This window comes from Argiope bruennichi, chromosome 9, assembly GCF_947563725.1.
Source record: "Argiope bruennichi chromosome 9, qqArgBrue1.1, whole genome shotgun sequence".
Classification (NCBI taxonomy): Eukaryota; Metazoa; Arthropoda; class Arachnida; order Araneae; family Araneidae; genus Argiope; species Argiope bruennichi.
In genome coordinates this window covers 64,366,244-64,390,078 of record NC_079159.1, presented here as the reverse complement: position 1 = coordinate 64,390,078, position 23,835 = coordinate 64,366,244, and the positions used below count along the sequence as shown (strand labels likewise).

The window sequence follows — 23,835 nt, the reverse complement described above, 5'->3', positions numbered from 1 at the left end:
AGTGTATTCACTTTGAATTTATTCGACAATTATAAGTTTTTTCATGAGTAATTATTTGCATCAATAATATCTAATTGCAAGAAATTATTCGTTTTATTGCTTAACACCGTTAAGAATTTTGAATACATTTTAATTAATAGTGGATCCGTTGACGTAAACGGATTGGAATTAAATATAGACATTTGAGCAGTTTTTGAAATTTTGAGCAAGGAAAAATTAGTAAGCAATGCAATTTTACTCAAATGATTCAAATTGTTTTTGGTGGAACAAGCAACAATGGTTATCCTGTGCCCAAGCTACGAAACAGTCTCGTCTCCCTTCCGCGAAGCATGTGAATGAAGGAGCGTTTGATATATCCTTTTTAATCACATAAATAAAGCTGAATCTTTTGAAAAGAAGTTCTGATGAATTTTGAGCTCAGAATATGAAATGTTTAATATTTCGTCTTATGCGAAAAGAAAAGCCACTCTAATCTTGAACAGAATGAAGTGAAGTCATAAATGTGATTGCGAAATCATGGAACTTCTGTATCTGCAAAATTAACCTTTACATTAAAATAAAAATTTAAAAAATCTGATAAAGAAATTTTTGAAATCTTAAGTGATGCAGATAAAGTATTGAACATTTTAACTGAAGTTCAAATTTATCAAATATTTGATTGTGAATAGAAAATTCAAATTGAATTAGGTAATGAAGTAACTAGATATTTAATTATGTTCATTTCTGTTTGTATGGATTTTGTGTATTTCGGTTTCTCGCAATATTTTTTATTATAGAGAAAACATGTCTGTGCTGTTGGATGTTATTTCTGAGAAATTTCTTACAGTAATTTAGTTAACACAACAAAAAATAAAGTAGCGTCAAAATTGGTATATTCATTTAACAATACTGATTTTTGTCTGTTATATATTTTTGTCTAATTAACATGTAAAGATTGTGATATAAAAATTTCATTAATAATCTTTCAATACGTTTTTCACACTTTTTTTTTCCTTTTTGATGGCAAGAAATTCTTATTTAGGGTTTCAAATTAATAAGAATGATGAATCATTGCAATAAATTGATACATAAATAAAAATTATCCCTTGCGACTAAATTATTATTACAATGTTATAAATACAGAAATGTGTCGTTTCATGCGAATCAAATGTATTGAATATTATAATTTCTCGGATTACCTAGAAAAATGATCGAGACATGCTTTAATATAAAGTTGTTGAAATTTAATTGTTTTAAAATTTCTCTCATGTATGTGTTTTATAAAAATATATCTTGAAAGTAGGAACAAATTTAAACTCATTGCATCATTAATATGATGCTAAAGGTCATAAAACTAAATCAAATAAAATTTCTGTAATATTAGTAAATCATATGATTGAATCTGCATACAAATACACATATATGTAAAATTTAGATTACTGAATAGTTTAATTTCTATATATATTAATTTCTGTAGATGCAGCAGAATTAAAACTACTAGATTGTTTAATATGTATTTGCATAACCATGGATTTATATATTAAAAAGAATAATCGCACTAATTTTCTTATTATTTTGACAAAAGAAGTTAAATCCTTTGTATTAGTAAAATTATGAATTTTATATAAATCTCTTATTTGAGACATTACATAGAAAATTAGTATTAACCTATGTCTGGGCACTGAAATGTGATTGAAAAATAGATGAATTCAATTTTAAACTTATTTGTAGTTCACACATTAAATTAACAAAATTTTCATTGAGGAAATTCTTAGAACAAAAGAAGATGTATAATTTAGCAATATCACTAGCACATTGCATTTTACATTTTTCACAGTTTGTCATTGGAGTGCAGATCACAAAAATACGTATTTTGTGTAAAAAAATGCTGGGCATGCATAATTTTGTGTTGAAATACACTTGCTTGCAATATTGATTAAACATTTTTTTAACCTAAATATTGCATTTGAGTGAAACAATAATAATTTTTGCTGAAGTTAGAATTCTGAAAATATAGTTTAAAATTAATTATTAAATATTGTCAGTTAAAAAATATATAGTTAAAGTAGTAAATAAATACTGAAAAATTACCTTGCTCCTTTAAAAATTATAAGATCCTTCAAAATCAAATGACAGTATTAAAAGGATTCAGTTAGCGTCTAAAAGATACTTTTATAATTGGTTAATGCAGTGATGAAATTTATTTTTTTAAATGTTACTTCTAAACTTTTACTGTGGATCTCATACTGTAATTAATATAGATTGGTAAAAAATAAATTTACTTTTATTCAGATTACTTTTTATGTGATGGAAATCTCATTGTTATTATTTTCTTTTATAATTCTGACAGATAAAATATTTCTAGCAACTATGAGTGGTGCCAAATTTATCCATTGGTTTCGGATGGATTTACGTCTACATGATGTGCCAACAATAACTACAGCATTAAAGGTATACACTTTTTGGTATTTATGTATTTTTATGGCCTCCAAATGTTGGCAATTTTCAGATTATACAAAGCTTCCTTATATATAATGTAACCATCATGGTGTGATAAGTTTGAGTAGCCTATCATTAAAATCTGGGGGCTAGCAAAATAAATAAATATCTATTTTTCATATTTTATTCATAAAATCTTGCTTATAATTGATTTTCCTAATCGGTTTTAGAATTTAATTTTATATTTAAAGCTTGATTTATAAGTACTAAAAATTATTATTTTACAGAAAGAATATGGATAAGAATTCTTATTAAATAAGATGTAGTTTAATAAAAGTATTTAACTAATAAAACATTATATATATATATATATATATACAGTACACTCCCGATTATCCGCGGAATTGGGTGGCGCGGCAGCCGCGGATAACAAAAATCGCGGATAATCCGAAAAAAGCTAAAAACGGGTATAGCAAAAGAGAAAACAGTCATTCCAACTTTGAAAAATCGTTTTATGTACAATAAAACGTAAAATAAACAGCAGAAAATGTTTAACTAACGCTTAATATTTTAGTATATCACTCAAAACTAACCTAAAATGCATTTTGTTAATGAAAACAGAAAAGTGCTTTGTACTTACCAGAGGCGTCAAGGATACACAGAAAAATTAATACATATATACTATTTTAATACTGTAATGTATTATGTAATTACAAAAGCATAACTGTAAAACTGTACCTTTTTGAAAAAATCAGTCAAAAAAAAAAAACTTTATGTGGCAGGCGCGGATAACCCGCCCGCGGATAATCGGGAGTCTACTGTACTATTCATTTTTTTTTCTAAAATTATTTTTTATGTATACGAAACTTGTTAATGTTCAATACATATAGGATTTTTTTTTAAAGATTTAACATAATTATGATAATAAATATTTTATTATATTGAGTAATCCTACTTCCTTTCCTTTCCAGAGTTGCTCCTCATTTTATCCTGTGTACATTTTTGATGAAGATGACATTAAAGAACAAAAAATAAGGTACAATAAAGTGAGATTTATAATTGATGCCTTGAACGATATAAACAACAAACTTCAGCTGAATGGAGGAAGGTAATGCAAATACTTTTATCTGTGTTACTAATTCTTATTTTTGTTAAAATTGTGTTATTTTTTTTAGTCTATTATTTATAATTCATTAATTTCTTTAGACTGTATGTTTTCAAAGGCAATCCAGCTAAAATATTTTCCGACCTTTTCAAGAAGTGGGATATTTCATACTTATCATATGAAGAAGATGTACAACCGATTTGGAAAGAAACAGAAAAATCTATACAAGAAGTCTGTGAGGAAAATAATGTTAAGATTATTAAAGAAGTATCTCATACTTTATGGAATTTGGATGAAATTCTGAATGCTAATAGGGGACAACCACCTGTTACTTATGAAGTTTTCTGTCATGTAAATATATTTATATATATTTATTCTCATAATTAATTTAAGAATTAATATTATTATATAATGATAGTTTATTTAAATTTTGTTTTATTGATAATTTTTAAAAAGTATATATGTAATTTATTGATAACCTTTTTAGAATTTTAATGAGTATAGAAAAATATTTATCTGTGCAAAATTTAGTTTTGAATTATAGTTTGAATTATATTTTATTTGTATTGAAAGAGTTATGAGACTATTTTTATAACATTTATTTATTTATGAATTTTCTAGTTCATTCTATAGCATATTTTATAATTGTTATTCTTGAAGATAGACAGTACTTTTCTCATTGTAACTAAAATGAAGCTCAAATTCTTTTACAAGATTTAATTTCATAATTTTACTTTATGATATGCTAAAATGGGTTTAAGTTTATTTTTGCTTTGCAAGAGTGAAAAAGCTGTATGGGTCATTTTCAAAATTCGGTGCCATTTGGAAATTGAAAAGACAAAAATAAAAATGTTTTTAATTAGTAAATTTTTTTTAATATTATTAAACAGACATTATTTCTGTATATTACTTGAATATTTTTGATACATTTTTTTCTTTTATATATTTTTAATTGATGTTTTTTTGGTCAGATATGATAAAAATTGTCATGTCTGTTACCGGACATTTTTCTAGTAATTTTTGTATTTAAGTTCAGTGCACAATAATGTAAAGCTATATTTAATATAAGTATAGAGTCATTTTACCCATATAATAAAGACTTTCAAATAAAAAAATATTTCTTATGGTACTTTTATACTTTTGTTTGTCATGTCTGTTACTAATATAGAATTCTTACAAGGATTTTTTTAATATAAAATACTATAAAAAACAATTAATGCAAAATGTTTGTCATTCTTATATATACTAGGCAGATTCAATTAATATGTAACTCTAATTGTAACAATATTATGTCAACTTAAACTTTTTAAGGAAAATTTTGAAATGGTAACAGACATGACACAAAGTAACAGACGTGACATAAATTCAGGAGCCAAATTTTGATGTAAAGCTTGAAAGATAGAATTAAGCTAAAATGTGTTTCTCTTTTAGTACATAACTTTTTACTATAAAAAAACAAACAAATATGTATATATTATTTGAAATTCACAGATACAGAATCAGAACATGTGTACACATTTTATTTTTTAGTATTTTCTTGAGTTACAATGCTATTTATTCAACATCATATTTGGAGAGATCCACATCAAATATTGTAATTGGCGAAAAGAGCATCCAGTTAGATTTGGATTTGGAAGTTTCATTATAATATCCCCTGCTTCAATATTATATTCTTTATCATCCTCTCAAAAGAACTTTGCATGATTCCTGACTTTTTTTAAATACTTAACTGTAAAATTGTTGTCCTGGATGTCGATTATTTCTGAAACGAAATATTTTATTGATCGTTTACACTCCAATTTTACAAGTACGAAGCTTCCTTCTTGAATATCTTGTTGAAAATTGTTGGATAAAGGAGAAGAAAAAGATTTACAATTATTTTCTGCGTTATTTATTGTCATGGCTGTGCTTTCTTGTTCATTTTCTTTTAATACAAATACATTAACTGTAAAACAGTCAGACATTTTTCTGTCTGCAGAAACAGCTTAAATCCCTAAAAAACATTGAGTCGTTCCCAAAAGAAAAAATTTGATGTACGCTCATCGTTCCTTTTAAAACCGGAATATCAGATGGAATTATTTTTTTAAACATTTCTACATCTGTTTCACAGATGTAATGAAGCTGAATGTTTGTTTAATTTATTAAAACATTAAACAGAGTTTTTGCGTTGGGTATATCTGTCCCCTGTGCAACTATTTTGTCAACAGCTCTCTTAATGGCTCCTCCTATTCCATCAGCAGCACCCTTGCCGTGACCAGCCTCAAAAAAAGACCATGATCCATACTTATAACCATTATTTGCTATATGCTCATTCAAAAGGAAGAAATTTTTCTTCTGCCGATATTGCGTGGTAGGGCCATCAGAAAAAAAGTGGATAATTTCAACTTCGGGTTAAATTATCTTAAGCTCGTTGAATATTGGCTGAAGGTGACCCCAAATTGCTGCAGGACCATGGTCGTAACATTCGGAAATTGTGCAGAACGAAATTGGTTCATGCTGGTTTCTTAGATATAAAACGCCAGTATGCAGAGTTGCCTGCTTTCTCGATCCTCCGAAATGAAATGCCTGCACTTCTGTAGCATGTTTGCACACGTAATTTTCAGAAATAAAGTTTAATAAAGCAAATGATTTGATAACATTGCAAACATTAATCAATTCAGTAAATACAATGTGATAATAAAAAACAAAGAAGATAAGAGAAAAAATGAAAACTGTAACAAATATGCGCTTTTAAAAAGTAAGAACTTACATTTATTCCCTTCCCCCCCACCCACCCACCCTTAAAAAATTCTTCCTAAAATATCAACTAAAATTTAAACAAAACAAACCCAAAAATTGAACCATATTCCAAATCTTGAAACATGTCAAGTCTGTTACCAAGATTGTCATGTCTGTTACTATATAGAGTAACAGACATGACATTTCAAAGTACAAAAATTAAGGAAACTAAATAATTCCATAAAAACATGAAAATAAATTTTAATTAAAATTAAAAACCTAAAAATCTAAATTAATCAGTTGAATAAATTAATAAATAAATATATTTTATACAAAATATTAAGGTAACAGACATGACATGCAATAAAAATACTTAACACAAAAAGGCTTCAGCTTCTTCAATCAAACATCAAACATTCAAGATGGCTGCTTGCATTTCTTTCTTAGAACATGTTTCACTGGTATACAAGTGTTGTCATTTCAAAATTTCAATCTTGTTGCTTAAAATGTTGAAAATATTGTATGGTAACAGACATGACTTAATGTCTGGACAGCTGTATTTAATTGGTAAAAATCATCTATTCTTCTTAAAAGGTTATTAAAACCTTCTTTATAACATAATTAAAAGTATATTTCACAATAAAAAAATATGTCAGAATAAAAATTTTAATTTTTGGAAAGTAATGCAGCAAAAAACATTTTGAGTTTTATGATTTGGACAGCTGAATTTTTGTTTCCTCTCAACTTCTTTATTAGAAAAAAAAAATAAAAAATCAGATGAATTATTTTAATTTTATTGTTTCTCCACTGGAAATTGCCTGCTAAAAAGCATGATAAAAAGAAAAATCATTTAAACTTTATAACATCTTGTAAAAAAAATGTGTTTCACATGGACAACAAATGGCACCGAATTTTGAAAATGACCCGTATATCTCTTTCCCCATTTCAACAATGACTGTGTTTACACATTGATTTTTAAAATTACTTGCATAAAAGTTCTGATGCTTAGCTTGAAAAATATCATTTTTTAACTTCACACTGTTTGCATCTTCAGAACTTAATTGTTGATATTCAGTGATTACAAACAAAGTAAATCCTTAATTTACATTAGACTTTTGTTAAGTTTTTATTTATCATGTCAGTCTAGGGGATATTTATGAATTATTTTTGTATGTTGTGGTGAAGTCGTACACTTGCTTTTCCATTGAGCATATGCCAGTAAATTCATGAGGCAAGAGCTGAAAAATACATAATTCTATTTTTATACTGGCATAATTGAGCTGTGAAAATGAGAGCTTCTAAAAAATTGTTGATTAAAATATGAGTGAATTTGTTGCTTTTAAATCTGAAGATGGATATTTTGCAGCTATTTAAATGATAATAAAATAGCCTTCTATTAACCTTTATTATTTATCCTTAATGTTATTTTAACTGTATTAACCCATTAGCACCCTTATTTATTTATAGGACAGTGACATTTCTGTTTCATGGTTAAACTGATTATGTAGCAGTTTCTCCTTTGTCTAACAAGTTAATACATATTTTCTAAATAGGCTTCATTGGTATATTTACCATTTATAAGCTAAATTTTGAAATCATCATTTTATAGCACTTTTGTAATAAGCAAAAAATTACATAATTTCTAATTTTTTTAAAAATTTTTTATATATCTTTTAAAAATCTCTTAATGCTAGGCTATTAAAATATTTTTTTAATGATTGATTTTCTGTTGAAAGCCCAATCTAAATTTTAAAAAATAACATTTTACTGTACAACTATTTTAGTATTATTAATGTAATTTAAAAAATAAAATCAAATTTATTCCTTTAAATTAAGTTGATCATTAATGAGTTAATATGTGCCTAGTATTATCAATAATAAATATATGTAATATTCAAATATTTTCCTACATTCATAAGTGCTTTCTTAAAAAAAAAGTATATATGTTTATATAAGAATATAAATAAAAATCTACACCCATGAAAATTTTGAATTTGATAGTAATTTAATTTCTCTTCCTTCTATTATAAATCAGATCATATTATCTGTGTTGCTTTCGAGTTAAATTACTTACTTAAGATGCATATATTTTTACATTATGATACCAATTTTTATATGTTGAGATTGTATATTATTTTTGTGCTATCAAATTTTGAATTTGATAGTAATTTAATTTCTCTTCCTTCTATTATAAATCAGATCATATTATCTGTGTTGCTTTCGAGTTAAATTACTTACTTAAGATGCATATATTTTTACATTATGATACCAATTTTTATATGTTGGGATTGTACATTATTTTTGTGTCATTACAAATCATAATATTTATTCCCGATACTATTAAAAACTATTGTTTTAATATTTCTGATATTTAAATTTTTTCTGTTTTTAGCATTTTGAATTACATGTTTAAGATACTAAAAAATAATATATCTGATATGCACACTTTTAAATACATATTATCAAATCTGTAAACATGATCTTTCTTTTTATCTGTTTTAATTGTTGCCTAATCAAAGTCAAAAAAGGAATCTTCATAATTTTGTATATATACTTATATATATTTTTGCATTTCTGGAAAGATTATTGTGGAGGTGATTAGTTCTTTTTTGCAATAAAAAAATCAGTGAACTTGAAATAAAATAAGAATCTATTTTTGTGAATTGATTTCTTAAATCTAATGAATAAGGCCTAATATGACTAAATCTCAAATCTTGACCAGAATTCTAAACTTTAGTATAACACTAGTTGCCTCAAGCAACCAGCTAGTTCATTGATAATATTGGTTATATTTGATTTGATATAAATTACTTAGATATAATTCATGTTTATGCTTCTACTAAATTGTCTGACACTAAAGTCATATTATTTTAATTATTTTTCTTAAATTCTGTTTATTCTGTACTTCAACCTTTCCATTGAAGGTCATGTTCCATGACATATCACTATCAAAAATGTCCAGTTATTTACCATCCATATTTTGATGCATTGTAACCACTTTTTTTATTTATCCTGCAGATTACACAGAGATTAAACAGGATTCTTCCTTAACTTTCAACACTGGATGGAAATTGCATAGTTAAATATTTGGTGGAATAAGGAAAACAGTTTGAATTGCAGGGCAACAATGTAATCTATTGTGAAATTAGATAAAATATTTATAGAAAATTGCCAGAATGCAAGGAAAATTCACATAATTATTATTAAATTGGAATCATAAAAAGACAATTTATCAAATTTGAAATAAATTATGCAACAACATTTCTGGAAGTTATTATGGAATAAAATGCCAAAATCCTGGTTAATTTGTAATCTATTTGAGATTTAAAAAAATTGCTCTGAGGTGCACATTCTCACCCTCCAAGGTATATATGCTAAATTAGGTAATTGTAGGTTAAATGGTCTGGCTTGCAGAGCACCAACACTTGTACACATACGCACATACACATTCATTTGTATTATTAGTAGTGATAAATGTATTAGAAGAAGTCTTTTTGGATTGTTGAGCATTGTCCTGGCGAAACAGAACTCTCTTTTTAACCAAACCTGGTCTTTTTTTCTTTGATTTTGGAATGCAATTTAATCAAAAGCTTAGCACAATATTCAGCATTGATGGTCCTGCCTTTTTCTAGACAATCCAGCAGTAAAATTCGGTTAGCATCCCAAAAATCTGTTGCCATAACCTTCTCAGAAAATGGCACACTTTTTCCTTTTCTTGGTGTTGATTTGTCCTTCGCTGTCCATTGTTTTGATTACAGTTTAGTCTCTAGAGTATAGTGATGGGTCTATGTCTCATCCACAGTGACAAAACACTGCAAAAAATCGATTCGGTTTGAATTGTACAGCTCCAAACATTGTTCCAATATCGTCATGCACTGTAGGTTTTGGTCCAAAGTCAGCAAACACTGCACCCATCTTGCTGACAACTTTCATATACCCAAAATATCATTTAAAATATGATGTGCTCGTTCTTTGGATATACCAACAAACTCAGCAACCTCTATCAATTTCATTCAGTGATCTTTCATAATATTTTTGTCAACTTTTCTAATGATTTTATCTGTAGTGCTGATTTTGGTCTTCTAGAACACTCTGCATTGAAAGGCCATGTGAAAAGTCTGCAGCCCACGTTTTAACAGTTGTAAGAGAAGGAGCAGATTCCCTCAGTGTGGTATCTGACTCAGTTTTAATATTCTTGAAAATGCCTTTTATAAAACAAATATTATTTCACAGCTCGTACTTCAGTTTTCTCCATTCTCGGTTAAAAACAAGAGGAGAAAATTTTAAAACAGCAGAGCATAAAAATAACCAAATCCAAATCTTTTGAAGTATTAAACAAAGATAGCACTTTGAAGTGCTTTAGGCAAAATAATTCCGGGAACGCCAACTCTAGGTCAGGCCAGAAACTTTTCATCCCACCCTCATATATGTATATATATGCAAGGTGTTGCTATCTTTTTTCTACCATTCATTGTTCGCACAAGTTACTTTACTTTTTATCACTTTTCAATAAGAAACTTGCTTTTTACTGCAACCCAATCACAGTTATGCTTGTACTATCTGTTAAATTTAAAAATAACATTCTATATTTCACATTTAAAAATATGCAGAAAACTTTAACATCCTTTCTGATGGGTTAATCCATTATATGCCATTGTTGCATATTGTGATTTGAAGACATAAAACATTGTAATTATTTGTTTAGGTTGTTGATGCTGTTGGCCCTCCTCCTAAGCCAGAACCTGACTTGAATCTTGATGGTGTTTTAATGCCAAGAGATGATTCTACCCTGCAAGATCTACCTAATGAACCAGAAGATTTGGGTGTCTATCCAGAGTGTATTCAACAAAAAAATAAGGTAAAATAAAGCTAGCATTTTTTATTATTTAAAATTGTATTTTTTTAATAATTAACTAAATAAGCAGTTTATAAAGGAAAATAAAATTTAATATCTTTAAACCCCTTAACTACACTGGACATGTATGTGATGAAACTTATGTATAATGATACTAATTTTGACCATGAACCTGTCTAAAATGATATTTCTCTTTGGTATCTGCTAAATTCCTATTTAATGAATGTATTTTTGAGCCTGCATACAACAATAATCACTTTTGGGCTGCACCTATATACAAGGCTGTTTTTTTTCCCTTTTAAAAAACTGATAATACATTCAAATTGATTTTTTTCCCTTGGAAAATAGCACTGTATTTTCTGAAATACTGGATACAAAAAAAAAAAAAAAAAAAAAAAAAACTTTCGTATCTAAATGTTGATCTTTTGTAGTAAGTAGGAGTAGATGAAGAGTGTTTAAGGAGTAATGATTGAAATGTACATAGGTGTTAGTTGCTTTTGGAAAATGTAACATATAAACCAGAGACTACCAGTCCTTAAAATGTTTACTCTCTTTAGTTTTCCCCTCTTTCATTGTTGATTAATATGTGTTTATGACCCAATCTATAACCTCAATTATATATGGACATGAAATACGTCTCGGTTCTTTTTTTTTTTTTTTTTAGAGAAGCCTGGTTTGTAGGAATTGCCAATTGGAAAGGAAATATGTATGTGCTATGTGTTATAGGTTTAAGTCTCTACAAGTGGCCTTTGTCAAACTTCTTTCAGATAGGGATTTGGGAAGAAGTGAACTTCTTTTACTGAGTGGCCAATGTCAAGCTTTTTTCCCCCTTAGTTTGATACCATTTACTTAAGACTGACTTCATTTTTTCTTGCAGTTTGTTTTCTATATGTTAATATGAACAGTCCAATAGCATAAAGCATTTGCATTTGAAGAAAAATTAACACAAATTTGCAAATTGACTGCAAAAAATAAAATTTTTGCAAAGGTACGGTGTGGAAGTAAGCCTAAAAAAAATTTAAAAATGTTATTAATGTTGAAGATGACAAAGCTACCCACAAAAGTTCCACAAGATGAGAAAATAGAGTAGATTCATAGAAGGATCAGTAATTTCTGGGGGAAAAAAATAAAGAAAGAAAATGCATATTTTTTCTTGGCGAAAATGATCAAAATCAGTACTGGTTGGCTGACTCCTTGTATGAATATCAGGAATTTCTTTTAAATATCCATCAGAGATTAAAGGAAAGTTAGTTTTAGTTAATGAAATAGTGAAAAGAGAGAGAGTTAAAAAAAATGTATGCAATGGAATCTCTGAAAGTAGAAATTTTCTGACAGCATGCACATTTAGGGAAAAAAGCTTCATTCTTAATGAAAAAAGCAATGAAAATGCAAACTGATATTGACTGGGAAAGGAGAAGAATATGAAGGCAGTTTATCCTCTGTTTTACGGTTTTCCAAACCTTTCAAGCATCATTTCCATTCAACACTGAATGTTCTTAAATTTTGAAAATGTTGCACAAGTTGTCTATGACACAAATCAGTAGAGAAGAGACAGCTGACTATAGTCAAAACAAAATTCAAATTTATCCTGCATATGCTATATACTCAATTTCACTTTTTAAGATTTTGTTGCAGCTATACCAAATGTTTGTTAGATACGCTGAAATACAATGTATTTGTTAGATAGGCGTGATGATATCATTTGTATCATAATAGTTTCTATCAAATTTTGAGCAAAATCTATACTGAGAAAATCTGTATGTCTGACTGTTTGAATATAAGTTAACTGCAAAACGGAGATAGCTGGATTGATAAACTTCTGCACACAGTTTTACCATATATAGTGTAGACACATATTAAATTCTGATCCTAATCGAACAAGGAGTTGATTGCCTGTCTGTACTTTCAGAAATTCAGTAACTCAAAATAACAATTAACTTAAATATATCAAACATGATATGTAATTTTATTCTACAGTTGTAGTTTTGTATTGATTGTGAATAACATGTCTAAAACTCTTATTCAATTTTTGGATACTTTTAACCATATGCCATTGATTAATCACCAAAAGCATAACTAAGGATCACATGATAGGTTCAACAAAAATATTAACTTCATATCAAAGACTATTATTTTGTAACTATTATATGACGGTGTCATGCAAGGAATTCTCTCGAATAACATCTTTATTAGAGAGAATGCAAGAAAATTTTCCTAGACAAGTAAGAAAATTTAAAAAAATCCAGAGAAGTTTTTGATTTCATATTTATTATGTAAAAAGTCAATGGTGGCAAATGACTTAAAATATTCTCTAAAATTATGACTGTTAACTAGTAGTAACATTAAATATTTTTTTCATTATAATTCTGTAAATTATACAAATAAATTATTTTATTCAAAAAAAGCATATAATAAAAGTGTATTGAAAAATGTTAAGTAAGTTATTTATATTATGGAAGGGTAAAGATTTTTTCATGACTGTTTTATTAAAAAATGAAAAATTGTTTTGAATCTTTAATTTAGATAATGAATTGATATTTGGGAAAATGAAAGTACTAATAAATATTTTGCTGGTTTAATAATAGTTAGTTACTTGATAATTTTTCTGTTAGTTATCTTATGGTAAATAATTACGAAAACTAAATTTTAAATCCAACCTTTTTTTTTTTAAATATAAATTTTTTAGAATATAAGAAAAAGGGAATGCTCTTTCCATCTATTTAATCCCTTCATTTTTATATTTCAATTCATGATTCTGTTATATTAGAGAGTTCATTAATTATTTGATTGAATATTAAATATTGTATCAAAATATTAATTTGCTTATATTCTATTTTATGGCTTTCACTTGTAGATTTGGGTTGGAGGAGAAGTGCGAGCTTTGGAACACTTAAGGGAACGTCTGAAAGTTGAAGAAGCAGCTTTAGCTGATGGATTTTTCATGCCAAATCAGGCTCAGCCTGATCTTTTAGGCCCATCCATGTCTTTGAGTGCTGCTTTGAGTTTGGGATGCTTGTCAGTTAGAAAGTATGTGTGTGGTGATAAAAAATGGCTAAAATTGCAGCAATCTGAAAATAATTATGATACAATGAGACTTGTATCACATTTACTTTCAAATATTGTTAATCTTATTCTTGGTAATTTATTTTTTATTTTTATTTTTTTTATTTTATTTTATTTATTATTGTTATTATTTTGCTTTTTTAAAATTTCCTATTAATGCATTTTTAGAGTATAATATATAATTCAAATTTGTTTTAGTTATTTTGTAGTTCCAACTTAGAAAAAAAATTCTGAAATGTTTTTATTGGTTAGAAATTTCCTGATTTGCACTCTCTGAGTGAACCATTCTTTTAATTTCTTTATTTCTGTTCAATCTAGAAAAGCAATAGTGAGTATCTTACTTTTTTAAAATGTTGGAGTTTTATTTTGCAACTGCATTTAAAATGCTGATTATTGTTTGTTCATTAAAATTCTATTTATTAAAATTACTTTTTTTCAAAACTAATTAAAAAATTATAATTATTTATCCATTATGCATTGCTTATTAAAACTTTCAAATATTAACAATAAATGATGATAGCCACTTTTAGTTTAGCATTTTTTTTATAATTCTATACTTATGTTTAAACCCAGTTTTTATTAAATTGGATGAATCACACTTTTATTGTTCTTACACCAGTTTTACATTTGGCTAAGTTTCACTATAACTTAAAAGTGAAAGGAATTTTTTGAAATCAGCTTTGAATTTTTTTTGCCTTTAATATTGTTTAATTATTATGGTTGATTTGTAATATATTTATTAAAACATACTTTCTGGCAGACATCCATTAATTATACTAATTTATATTTGCAATTAGAATGTATAAGGTATTTTTTCCCCTACTACATATTAAATCACAAAGCTTTAAATTTATTATTAAGTTCAAAATGCATGATTTTAGCCATTGTGCATGTTGTCTTTGAATATGGTGGATGAGGAAAAAGTCATTTGTCTTTTCCAGTGCTCAGATTAGATTTCACTTATCCATATTAATTTACCAGAAATATAACAAAACTCTTAAAATTTTAAATTTTGGTAACCATGTAGACTTGGTAAAACCTGCTATATAAAGCAGAAAAATCTTGGACATTATATTTGTTTTAAAAGAAAGATATCACAATGATTCCATTCTAACATCTTCTTAAAATATTAATGTGATATATTGATTATGATGATGAATAATTCAATCTGTTCTTATAATAAATTATTCTCATGCAAAAATTTTCCATTTAAGATGATTTTATTATATTCTTAGTGACTTTAAATTATAGATGGCAGCATCAGTAAATAGTGATGATTTAGAGTTTTATTTTTCCAGCATCAAAATAGGAATTTCATATTGCAATTGTTTTGCTTATGTTCTCTAGAGCTGATATGAATTTTATCAAAAAAAAAAATCTAGGTGAATAAAATATTAGAGAAATTTAACTTTAAAAAAAAGCAAGAAAAAATACATTACCATTTTATTCATTTTACTAATTGTTTATAAAAACAATGTGTATATTTTAAGATAGGAATCTAATTTAAAAATGAAGGCTACTGATCTCTCTTTTGTTTTTATGCAACATCATACATTTTTTTCAAGTTTAATCAATTATATTATATTTAATTTCAAATTTCCTGTTGTTTCCATTTGATGAAAATATTTTTATTGATGGTACCAAACTTTTATATATTAATTATTGAAAAGAAATTTAAAGATGAGAAAATGATTAATACTGCTAATATAAAGTAACTTTAATAAAAATGACTGAGAAGAGTTTCTAGTGAGTGAAGAATAATCAATTGTCAGTTTTTGATTTTTTAATTCCCTATAATCTTTTGACACTTCTGTGTTAATGAAATAAAAAAAAAATGAATAGAACTGTAGCAATAATTATAGTTAGTTATTTTGAAGAAACCAATTACTTTTTAGGAGAATATGTAATTCATTGAAACCTTATTAATTTGATGCATAATAGGTCAAATTATTTTAAAATTTGTATTTAGAAAAACTGGGTTTAAAAGTGAATACTGTAAGAGAGAAACAATAATTTTTAGGCTGAATATGGCAGTAAAAATTAAAATGTTTGTTTTCCACAAATGCTGCTTAGTTAATAAATAAACAGCAGTGTTTAATAGAATCTTATAGCAATTTAAAAGTAAGCAATTTAAAAAGTAATAATTTAATAAGTAACATTTAATGATGTAATATTTTACTGTATTTTGAATATAATAATTATATTAAAAAATAATACAATTATACAAAGTATAATTGTACTATAAAATATCTATATATGCGTGAAAACCCATTTAAACAATAAAAAAAATTAGAAATAATTTTTTTTTTTAGAATTTTAATTTCTTACTTTTTAAAATAAATTCAAGTTATATACAATTTTTAACTTTATTTAAATTAATAATTTGATCTGATAATCAAGAGAAAAATTCAAATGAAAGATTGAATTAGCCAAGTTTTATTGTATTTTACATTAATGTTACATATCAGTAAGGTTTTTTTATTAAATAGTGCTAATTGCATAGCTTTTATTATTTTCCATATGGCTTTATTAATCTTAATTGTCTTCTTTTTGGATACATTCTGATTTGATAATTTTTATTATATAGACTCTATTGGAGCTTACAAGATTTGCATAGTTCAATAAATCCAGATCTATGTGTTTCTGAAAGTTTAATTAACCAGTTGTTGTGGCGGGAATATTTTTATGCAATGTGCAAGAACAATCCCAATTATGGTACCATGCGGGAAAATCCTATATGTTTGAATATTCCATGGTGAGCTATATATTGTTTTATTTATCGAATGAATTATATTTCATCTGCTATTATTTTTTATTTTAGTTAAATATTCTATTAAAAATCCTTATCTTATCAAACTTATATTGAAATTATAAATTCTGTTTGTTATTTTGTTAGTTCTATAAGTTAGTTATTGGAGGCATTTATTGGTTTGGTCTAGTGTAGTTTTTTAATCTGATGTTTTTAAACCAAAAAGTAAACTTATTTTGAAATTATTCTAAGATTTTAATATGACATCTAAAATAATTAAAATAGATTTTTTCCTAGTAACTATTGATTTAAAAAAAAACTAAAATCAAATATGTGTGCTCTAAAAAATTGCTAAATTTCTATTTATATTTATTTAATTTAATGGAATTACTATTTTATAACAAGTAATGATAAAAAAATATATATATCTCTTGAAATTCAGCCTTTCTCCTTTTTTATTATTTACTTTTTAAACCTTTAAAATTCTCAGTAATTCAACAAGTGAAGAAAAGGCTAATACAGATCCAAGATCAAACTTCATAAAATATCAGAACAGTATTGTAATATATTCCTGTGTTTGCTGAACTATTTTACATTTTGGAATAACACTAAGTTGTAAAATTTCAGTTTTATTGTTGATAATTTTTATAGTTATATGCAAGTTTTATAGTTATATGCAAATTATAATGCTCAACAACAAATTGTAAATTGAGGAAAATTAACTATTCATATGGATGTTATGTTGTTAAAATCAAAAATAACAATCAGAATTTATAAGCAACTCAAGTTTGTATTTTACAAGTGTCAATTTTGAAAACTTGTTTTGCAGAAAGTATATAGAACTAAGATATGTTTTATTCTGATAGGATTTTATTCTCTCTTTATATAAGTCAAACTAGAGCTAACGAGAAACTATATAAATGACAGCAGTAAGCAAAGCAAAGGTTTCTAGTATTTGTCATGAAAATTTATTTGATTAAGTTGTACAAATTAGAGGACATTTTTTTTAATGTACATATTAGGGAGCTCTTTAATTAAAAACAATTTTATGATTTTCTTTGGGTTAGCTGGCAAACAATATGGAAAAGTTTTAAGAATGTTTATTCAAGATTTTTGGAAAACAAGCACACATCTAATTACAAAGAATAGGTTAATGAAATACATAAATTGTGTTTAACATTTGTTTACAAATAAATTTGAGGAGTCCTTCCGTCATTCCTTGTCCTTTGACTGCTTACTGTGGAATTGTGGATCCATCAGTGATGATTATAGTGAGAGATGCCTCCAAGACTGCCATGAAGAGAAATTTAACCTGACATTGATTAGTTGACTGTTGAACAATCAAGAGAGATACTCCAAGATAGGTACAATGCAAATGTCAGACTATAAGAAAATAGCTAGCTTGAAATTGCAATAAATTTAATTATTTATTATGCAGGTTGACCCTTAAAATGGTACTTTGGCATAAAATTTTAATAACCTTATGGAAAGTTCTCTTTGTAAATGAGAATTATGTATTTAGTTTGATGTTCAACATCTTATGTTTTAAATACTAAATCTAATTCAGCCATATGATAATATTCTGCTGCATGGTCATAGAAATAACCTGTTCTGAAAGTATTTAGCCTTCATGAAGATTTATCAAACATGATTAGTCACATGAAATCAAAATTTGTTACAAATGTTTGAATGAAATATATTCCAGGTTAACAGATGATCAGAAACTCAAAAGTTGGACAAATGGACAAACTGGTTTTCCTTTTATTGATGCTGCTATGCGGCAAATGATTCAAGAAGGATGGGTTCATCATGTTGGAAGAAATGCAGTGGCATGTTTTCTCACTCGAGTTGATTTATGGATTTCCTGGGAAGAAGGTTTTAAAGTAAGCTTGTGAGAAAAAATCCTATATATTGTTGTTTCTGCATTAGTTTTAATACACTGATAGTATAATTGTTAAAGGATGTTAAAATTTAATACTCTTAAAGATGGAAATTAATACCTGAATTTCAGAACTATTCTTTACAGAATTTTTTTTTAATCACTGATATAAATTAACATTTTTATCCAGGGCAGTATATTATGAATTTTATTATTCTCCTGCCAAGATGAGTTTATATTTAGAATTTTGTCACTTAATTTTCTATTTAGCAGTATTTTTTAAAAATCTCCTAGTTTCAAAATAATCCTTATTTTTGATTCTACAAAAAAATTATCAAAGGCCCTTTGATTTTACTATGACATTAATAACTTATTTTTGTTTAAGTTTTTATATGTTTCTTTTATTATTATTCTCATTAAAAATCCAAATAGTTTGCTTCCAACAAATTTAAGATAATGAAAATAGTGCAACATATTAATGATCTTTTATATAATAATTAAATTTTATACAAATACATTGAGAAGAATGCATTTACAGTTTAGAGTGGAAACAAATTTAGCAATGCAGAAATATATTATGCTCATAATAAAATGCTCTACACAGATTATTAAAATGTCTTTTTTTTTTTTTTTTTTCCCCAAGATCTTCATGAAGTACTTGATAGATGCTGACTTTCCTGTTTGTGCTGGAAATTGGATGTGGGTATCCAGTTCTGCATTTGAAAACATTCTTCAGTGTCCAACATGCATATCTCCTATATCTTATGGTCGTTGTGTTGAGCCATCTGGTAATTATATTAGGTAAGTTCTGAATTATAGGAATGACTGATTTTAATTAATAGATTTGTCATTACATTTATGAAGAGAAGTATTTTAAGCAATATTTTATTCTTCAGCAGTTTCCATCTTTTATTTCTTATCCTCCATGTATTATTGCTACAAAGGTAGATAATTACTTTTTAAAATCTTTAAATAATTCTTAACTGAAAAATGTGGCTTCCTAAAATATTAGAAAAGTTGAAATTAATATATAATACTGTATCAAAATATTTAGGAATATTCATAACTTAAATTTGATGTTTTTTTCAAACTGAAACTTCAAAGTATTTTACAAGAAAAAAAATTGTGACAGAAATGAAACAGTTTCATTTCTTTGTATTTACAGATCAGTATCTGAATCATATAAAGCAATATATTCAATTCTTATATTTTTAAAGCTATATTTTAGGAATTCATTTTCATTCAAATGATTTCTATATTTTTTCAGTTATATTATTATATTCTCCCAGGTTACTGATCTTTAATATTACACATTTTTTTTTTCAAGATATTCTTCCATTAGAATCTACATATTGATCTATAAGCTGTAAAAAAAGGCTGTTATCCATTTACTTGCTAAATTATGGAAACATTACATTTTTGCTTCTGAAAATAAATTTTAATTTTATTGTTTATTCTGTAAGTTCATATATATTGCTGTGATTATTTTAGTTGTAAATATTTTGCAGAACATAGAGTAAAATCTTTTTAAATTTTACACATTAATAAAATAGAAGTCTTTATTCTTAGATGACAATATCAACTTTTAGCTGAAAAAAAGTTTGAATTTATATTTTTAGAATTATTTATAAAATTCCATACTGCTTTTAAATTTGTACTGTAAATAAATGCTTAAAAGATATATTTTAGCTTTATTATAAAATTTTGTACAACAAAGGAGGATTTGATTATTTTGTTTAAAACAAGGTTTTTCTTTCATGTTATAATGTGTTTATAAAATGTTATAAAGTTAATGTTAATAAAATATTATTTTCTGTAAAATTGATATTTGGTAACTTTTCTGCATGCTAATTTAACATCTTTTTATGCAGAAAATATGTACCAGAGCTTAGGAATATGCCAGCCAAATACATTTTTGAACCCTGGTTGGCACCACTTTCAGTTCAGGAACAAGCTGGTTGTATCATTGGGACAGATTATCCCTATCCCATTGTTAATCATCAAGAAGCTGCTAAAATAAATCGCAAAAGAATGGATTCGATCAAAGCAGGCTTTTATCAGAAACCATTTCCTCTCCACTGTGCTCCAAGCAATGCTATGGAAACTCGAGTGTTTATGTGGTTACCAGAAAAATGCATTGAGAATCTAAAGAGCAACTAAGCAGATTAATTTGTATTGTCATTATATATTTTATAATGGCAACAATTGCATTTATATATTTGGGGTTTTCTTTATTGTAATTTTTGAATTATTAAAGTGCTATGGGCAATTTGAAAATTAGAAAGTTATATTTCTCATGTAAATTTAATGGAACAATTTAGCAAGCAGCACAATTTATTTTATGTGTAAGCTGTTGATGTTTTTTTTTTTTGTATGTAATATGGGCTTTTATCAGATAATTTAAATGACAGAATGAAATTACCCTTTAAATTTGAAATTGATAAACAGAATATGAAATTACTCTACATTTCTAAAAAAATTTGCAGCTTTATTTATTTATTTATTATTATTATTGATTGAAAAATTTTCACAGAATTATAAATTTTTTACAGAACTTAAAATAGGCAAAGAATGTTTAATGAGTTTTTAACAACGTATAGTATAATTTATGAAAGGAGATGTATATCTCTATGGTTATGAAAAAGATTAGTAAATATAATTTTAAAAATGCTGAAAATTATGTCATACATTGAATTATTAAATTTTATGTGTAAACTAAAGATATCTATTTGGGGACATTCCAGATGACATATGAAGGACATTTTTTTTTTCTTTCTATTTCATAATTTTATTTTATTTTTGTACTAATGTTTAAACTGTTGATAATTTATTTAAGGACTTTTATAATGGTAGAATTGCATTATAATGACTTTGACAAAACTGTTACAAAAATTGGTTTATTTTAATTGCTTCCTTTGTGTGACAAATGATAAAAAGGGGTGGGGGCATGATATGGTGCTAACACTGATAGGAACGGAAAAGAAAATCTAAATTAAGTCAATATGCAATACATTCCTATTAACATGATATTGTGGAAAATGTTTCATTTTCTTAATGTGTATGTTGTAAACTTTTAATAATTCTTTTGTAGAAAATGTTAGTAGATGCAAGTAGATATATATGATATCTCAGTCTAATTTTCATTGGAATTATACATGCATTGTGTCTAAAAATATTAAAATGTTGTAATATTTAAGAAACATCATCATACACATAAAGCAGAGCTTCACTTTCAGATTTGCACTTTGTGTATGCGTACAGATTATACCTATTCTTTATAATCAAGGATAATAGGACTTTGAAAGGAAAATATTTATTCAAAACTTTGTACTTTTATAATTAAATAGTTATAACAATTGAGAGACTTTATGAAGGTGGATAGCAGACTATGATAGTGTTCCTAGTATGTAAGATAGTGATTACATATTTTATTACATATATTTGATGAAACATTTGTTACATTTATATTTCACGAATGTAACTACGATATGTATTATTTTATACTTTCTGAAATATGAATTACTAGATTTATCCATTCTAGAGCATCAGCGAAAATAAATAAAATTATATATTTATAAAATGTTGCTGTAGATAGATTTTTTTTTTTTTGGATACAACTAAAAAAAAAAAAAAAAATTTTAAATTTATGTGTATATAGATAATTAATTTTGAAATGTTTATCTTTTTTGTATTATTTTTGTTATCACCAAATATTATATCAAATAATAATTTATAAGCTCAAAAAAATATGAGAACTTTTCAGTGATTTTTCTTTTTGATTACAGTTTAATTTGAATCAATATAAATTATTCTACTTGTGCATATTGAAGAATTTATAAAGTATGAACGAGAGTATTTAAATTAAATGAAAAATTAAGGCATCCTTCGAAGAATCCTGTTTTTTATTTGTAATAATTTTATATAAATAAATGCAAATGCTATGCTCATTATTTATGTGTTATATCTTTAAATATGTATAATATTTTATTCATTCCTGGAATGGAAAAAGATGCACAAGCAATTTTGTTGGCTGATGTTTTAAATTTTGTAGTTTAATATTAGTTGTTTTTTATAATCTTTATTTTATTTTTGGAATTAGTATATAAAATTTTTATATTCTTCTGTTTTATATACTCTTAACATTTTACACAGTGCTTTTGATTTTTTTAAAAAAATCTGTCTCAGAAATAATGTTAAATGGATGAAACATTAAAAAAAATATTTTTAACTATCAGTCTAATATTCATCATGATTATTCAATTCTTTCACTTTCATCCTAATGTATGGCTATCATTGAATCATTGCTATATAAGCTCTTAATGTATACTTTCTTATCTGATATATACTTTCTGTGACTATCATTGAGTCATATATCTTAATGTACGAGTTCTTAACTGAGTCATTGTTATATTTTATTCAATAGATAATATTATTTTACCGAAATTTTGAATCACTGTGAATTAGATTTAAGATAAACTGCAATAAGAATGGTGACATTTTTAAAAAGAAAAATATTTTCATTTGTTCTTTTCTTCCAGTGGTTTTAAAAAAAAGTCTGATAAACTGTTTCTTATATTTTAACTCACAAATAATAAAAGTTAATGAAATGAAAATATTTTTATGAACTCATATTTAAACTTTAAATATATATATATATATATGCATAATATATCATCTTTACTATAGTTCCTATCATATATATATATATATATATATATATATATATATATATATATATTCACCATCATTTCTTAATTAAAATGAAAAACTTTTAGAGTATGTTAGATGAAGTATTTCAAATCTTTTGCTGCATAATGTTTTCAACTAGATTATGCAGGTATTAACTGTATTCCCGAATATTTTCTATATGTCTTTTATTATTATTATTATTTAAGCTACATAAATCAGTTCATGATGAAAGAAATTGATGAAATTCAACATTGCAGAAATAAGGATTTATTAAGAACTTTTTATAAATTATTATTTTCTCAAGAAAGATTGAGGTTTTCCAAATCAAAATTTCAGTTTTTATTCATTAAATGGATTTG

At 25.9% G+C, this 23,835-nt stretch overlaps 1 protein-coding gene across 2 annotated transcripts; it reads left to right on the top strand.

Moving 5' to 3' along the window:
* The first annotated feature begins 491 nt into the window (after positions 1-491).
* On the top strand, positions 492-23,420 carry LOC129984226 (cryptochrome-1-like). Of its 2 annotated transcripts, none has more exons than XM_056094054.1 (10): positions 492-687; positions 2,345-2,430; positions 3,390-3,526; positions 3,625-3,874; positions 10,947-11,099; positions 13,951-14,123; positions 16,747-16,914; positions 18,614-18,791; positions 19,431-19,588; positions 20,659-23,420. In XM_056094054.1, the coding sequence occupies exons 2-10, from the start codon at positions 2,350-2,352 to the stop codon at positions 20,945-20,947; spliced, it is 1,587 nt and encodes a 528-aa protein (XP_055950029.1). In that variant the 5' UTR covers positions 492-687; positions 2,345-2,349; the 3' UTR covers positions 20,948-23,420. The 2 variants fall into 2 exon arrangements, with proteins under 2 accessions (XP_055950029.1, XP_055950028.1); XM_056094053.1 differs by having other exon boundaries at positions 2,330-2,430; positions 20,659-23,419.
* The last annotated feature ends 415 nt before the right edge of the window (positions 23,421-23,835 follow it).

What these genes read in the sequence shown, in the direction of transcription:
- LOC129984226 (XM_056094054.1), top strand. Translation starts at nt 2,350, where the DNA reads ATGAGTGGTGCCAAATTTATCCATTGGTTTCGGATGGATTTACGTCTA. An exon ending in CTTCAGCTGAATGGAGGAAG is followed by an intron (nt 3,527 to 3,624) that starts GTAATGCAAATA and finishes TAATTTCTTTAG; the next exon opens with ACTGTATGTTTTCAAAGGCA. An exon ending in CCTGGGAAGAAGGTTTTAAA is followed by an intron (nt 18,792 to 19,430) that starts GTAAGCTTGTGA and finishes TTTTTCCCCAAG; the next exon opens with ATCTTCATGAAGTACTTGAT.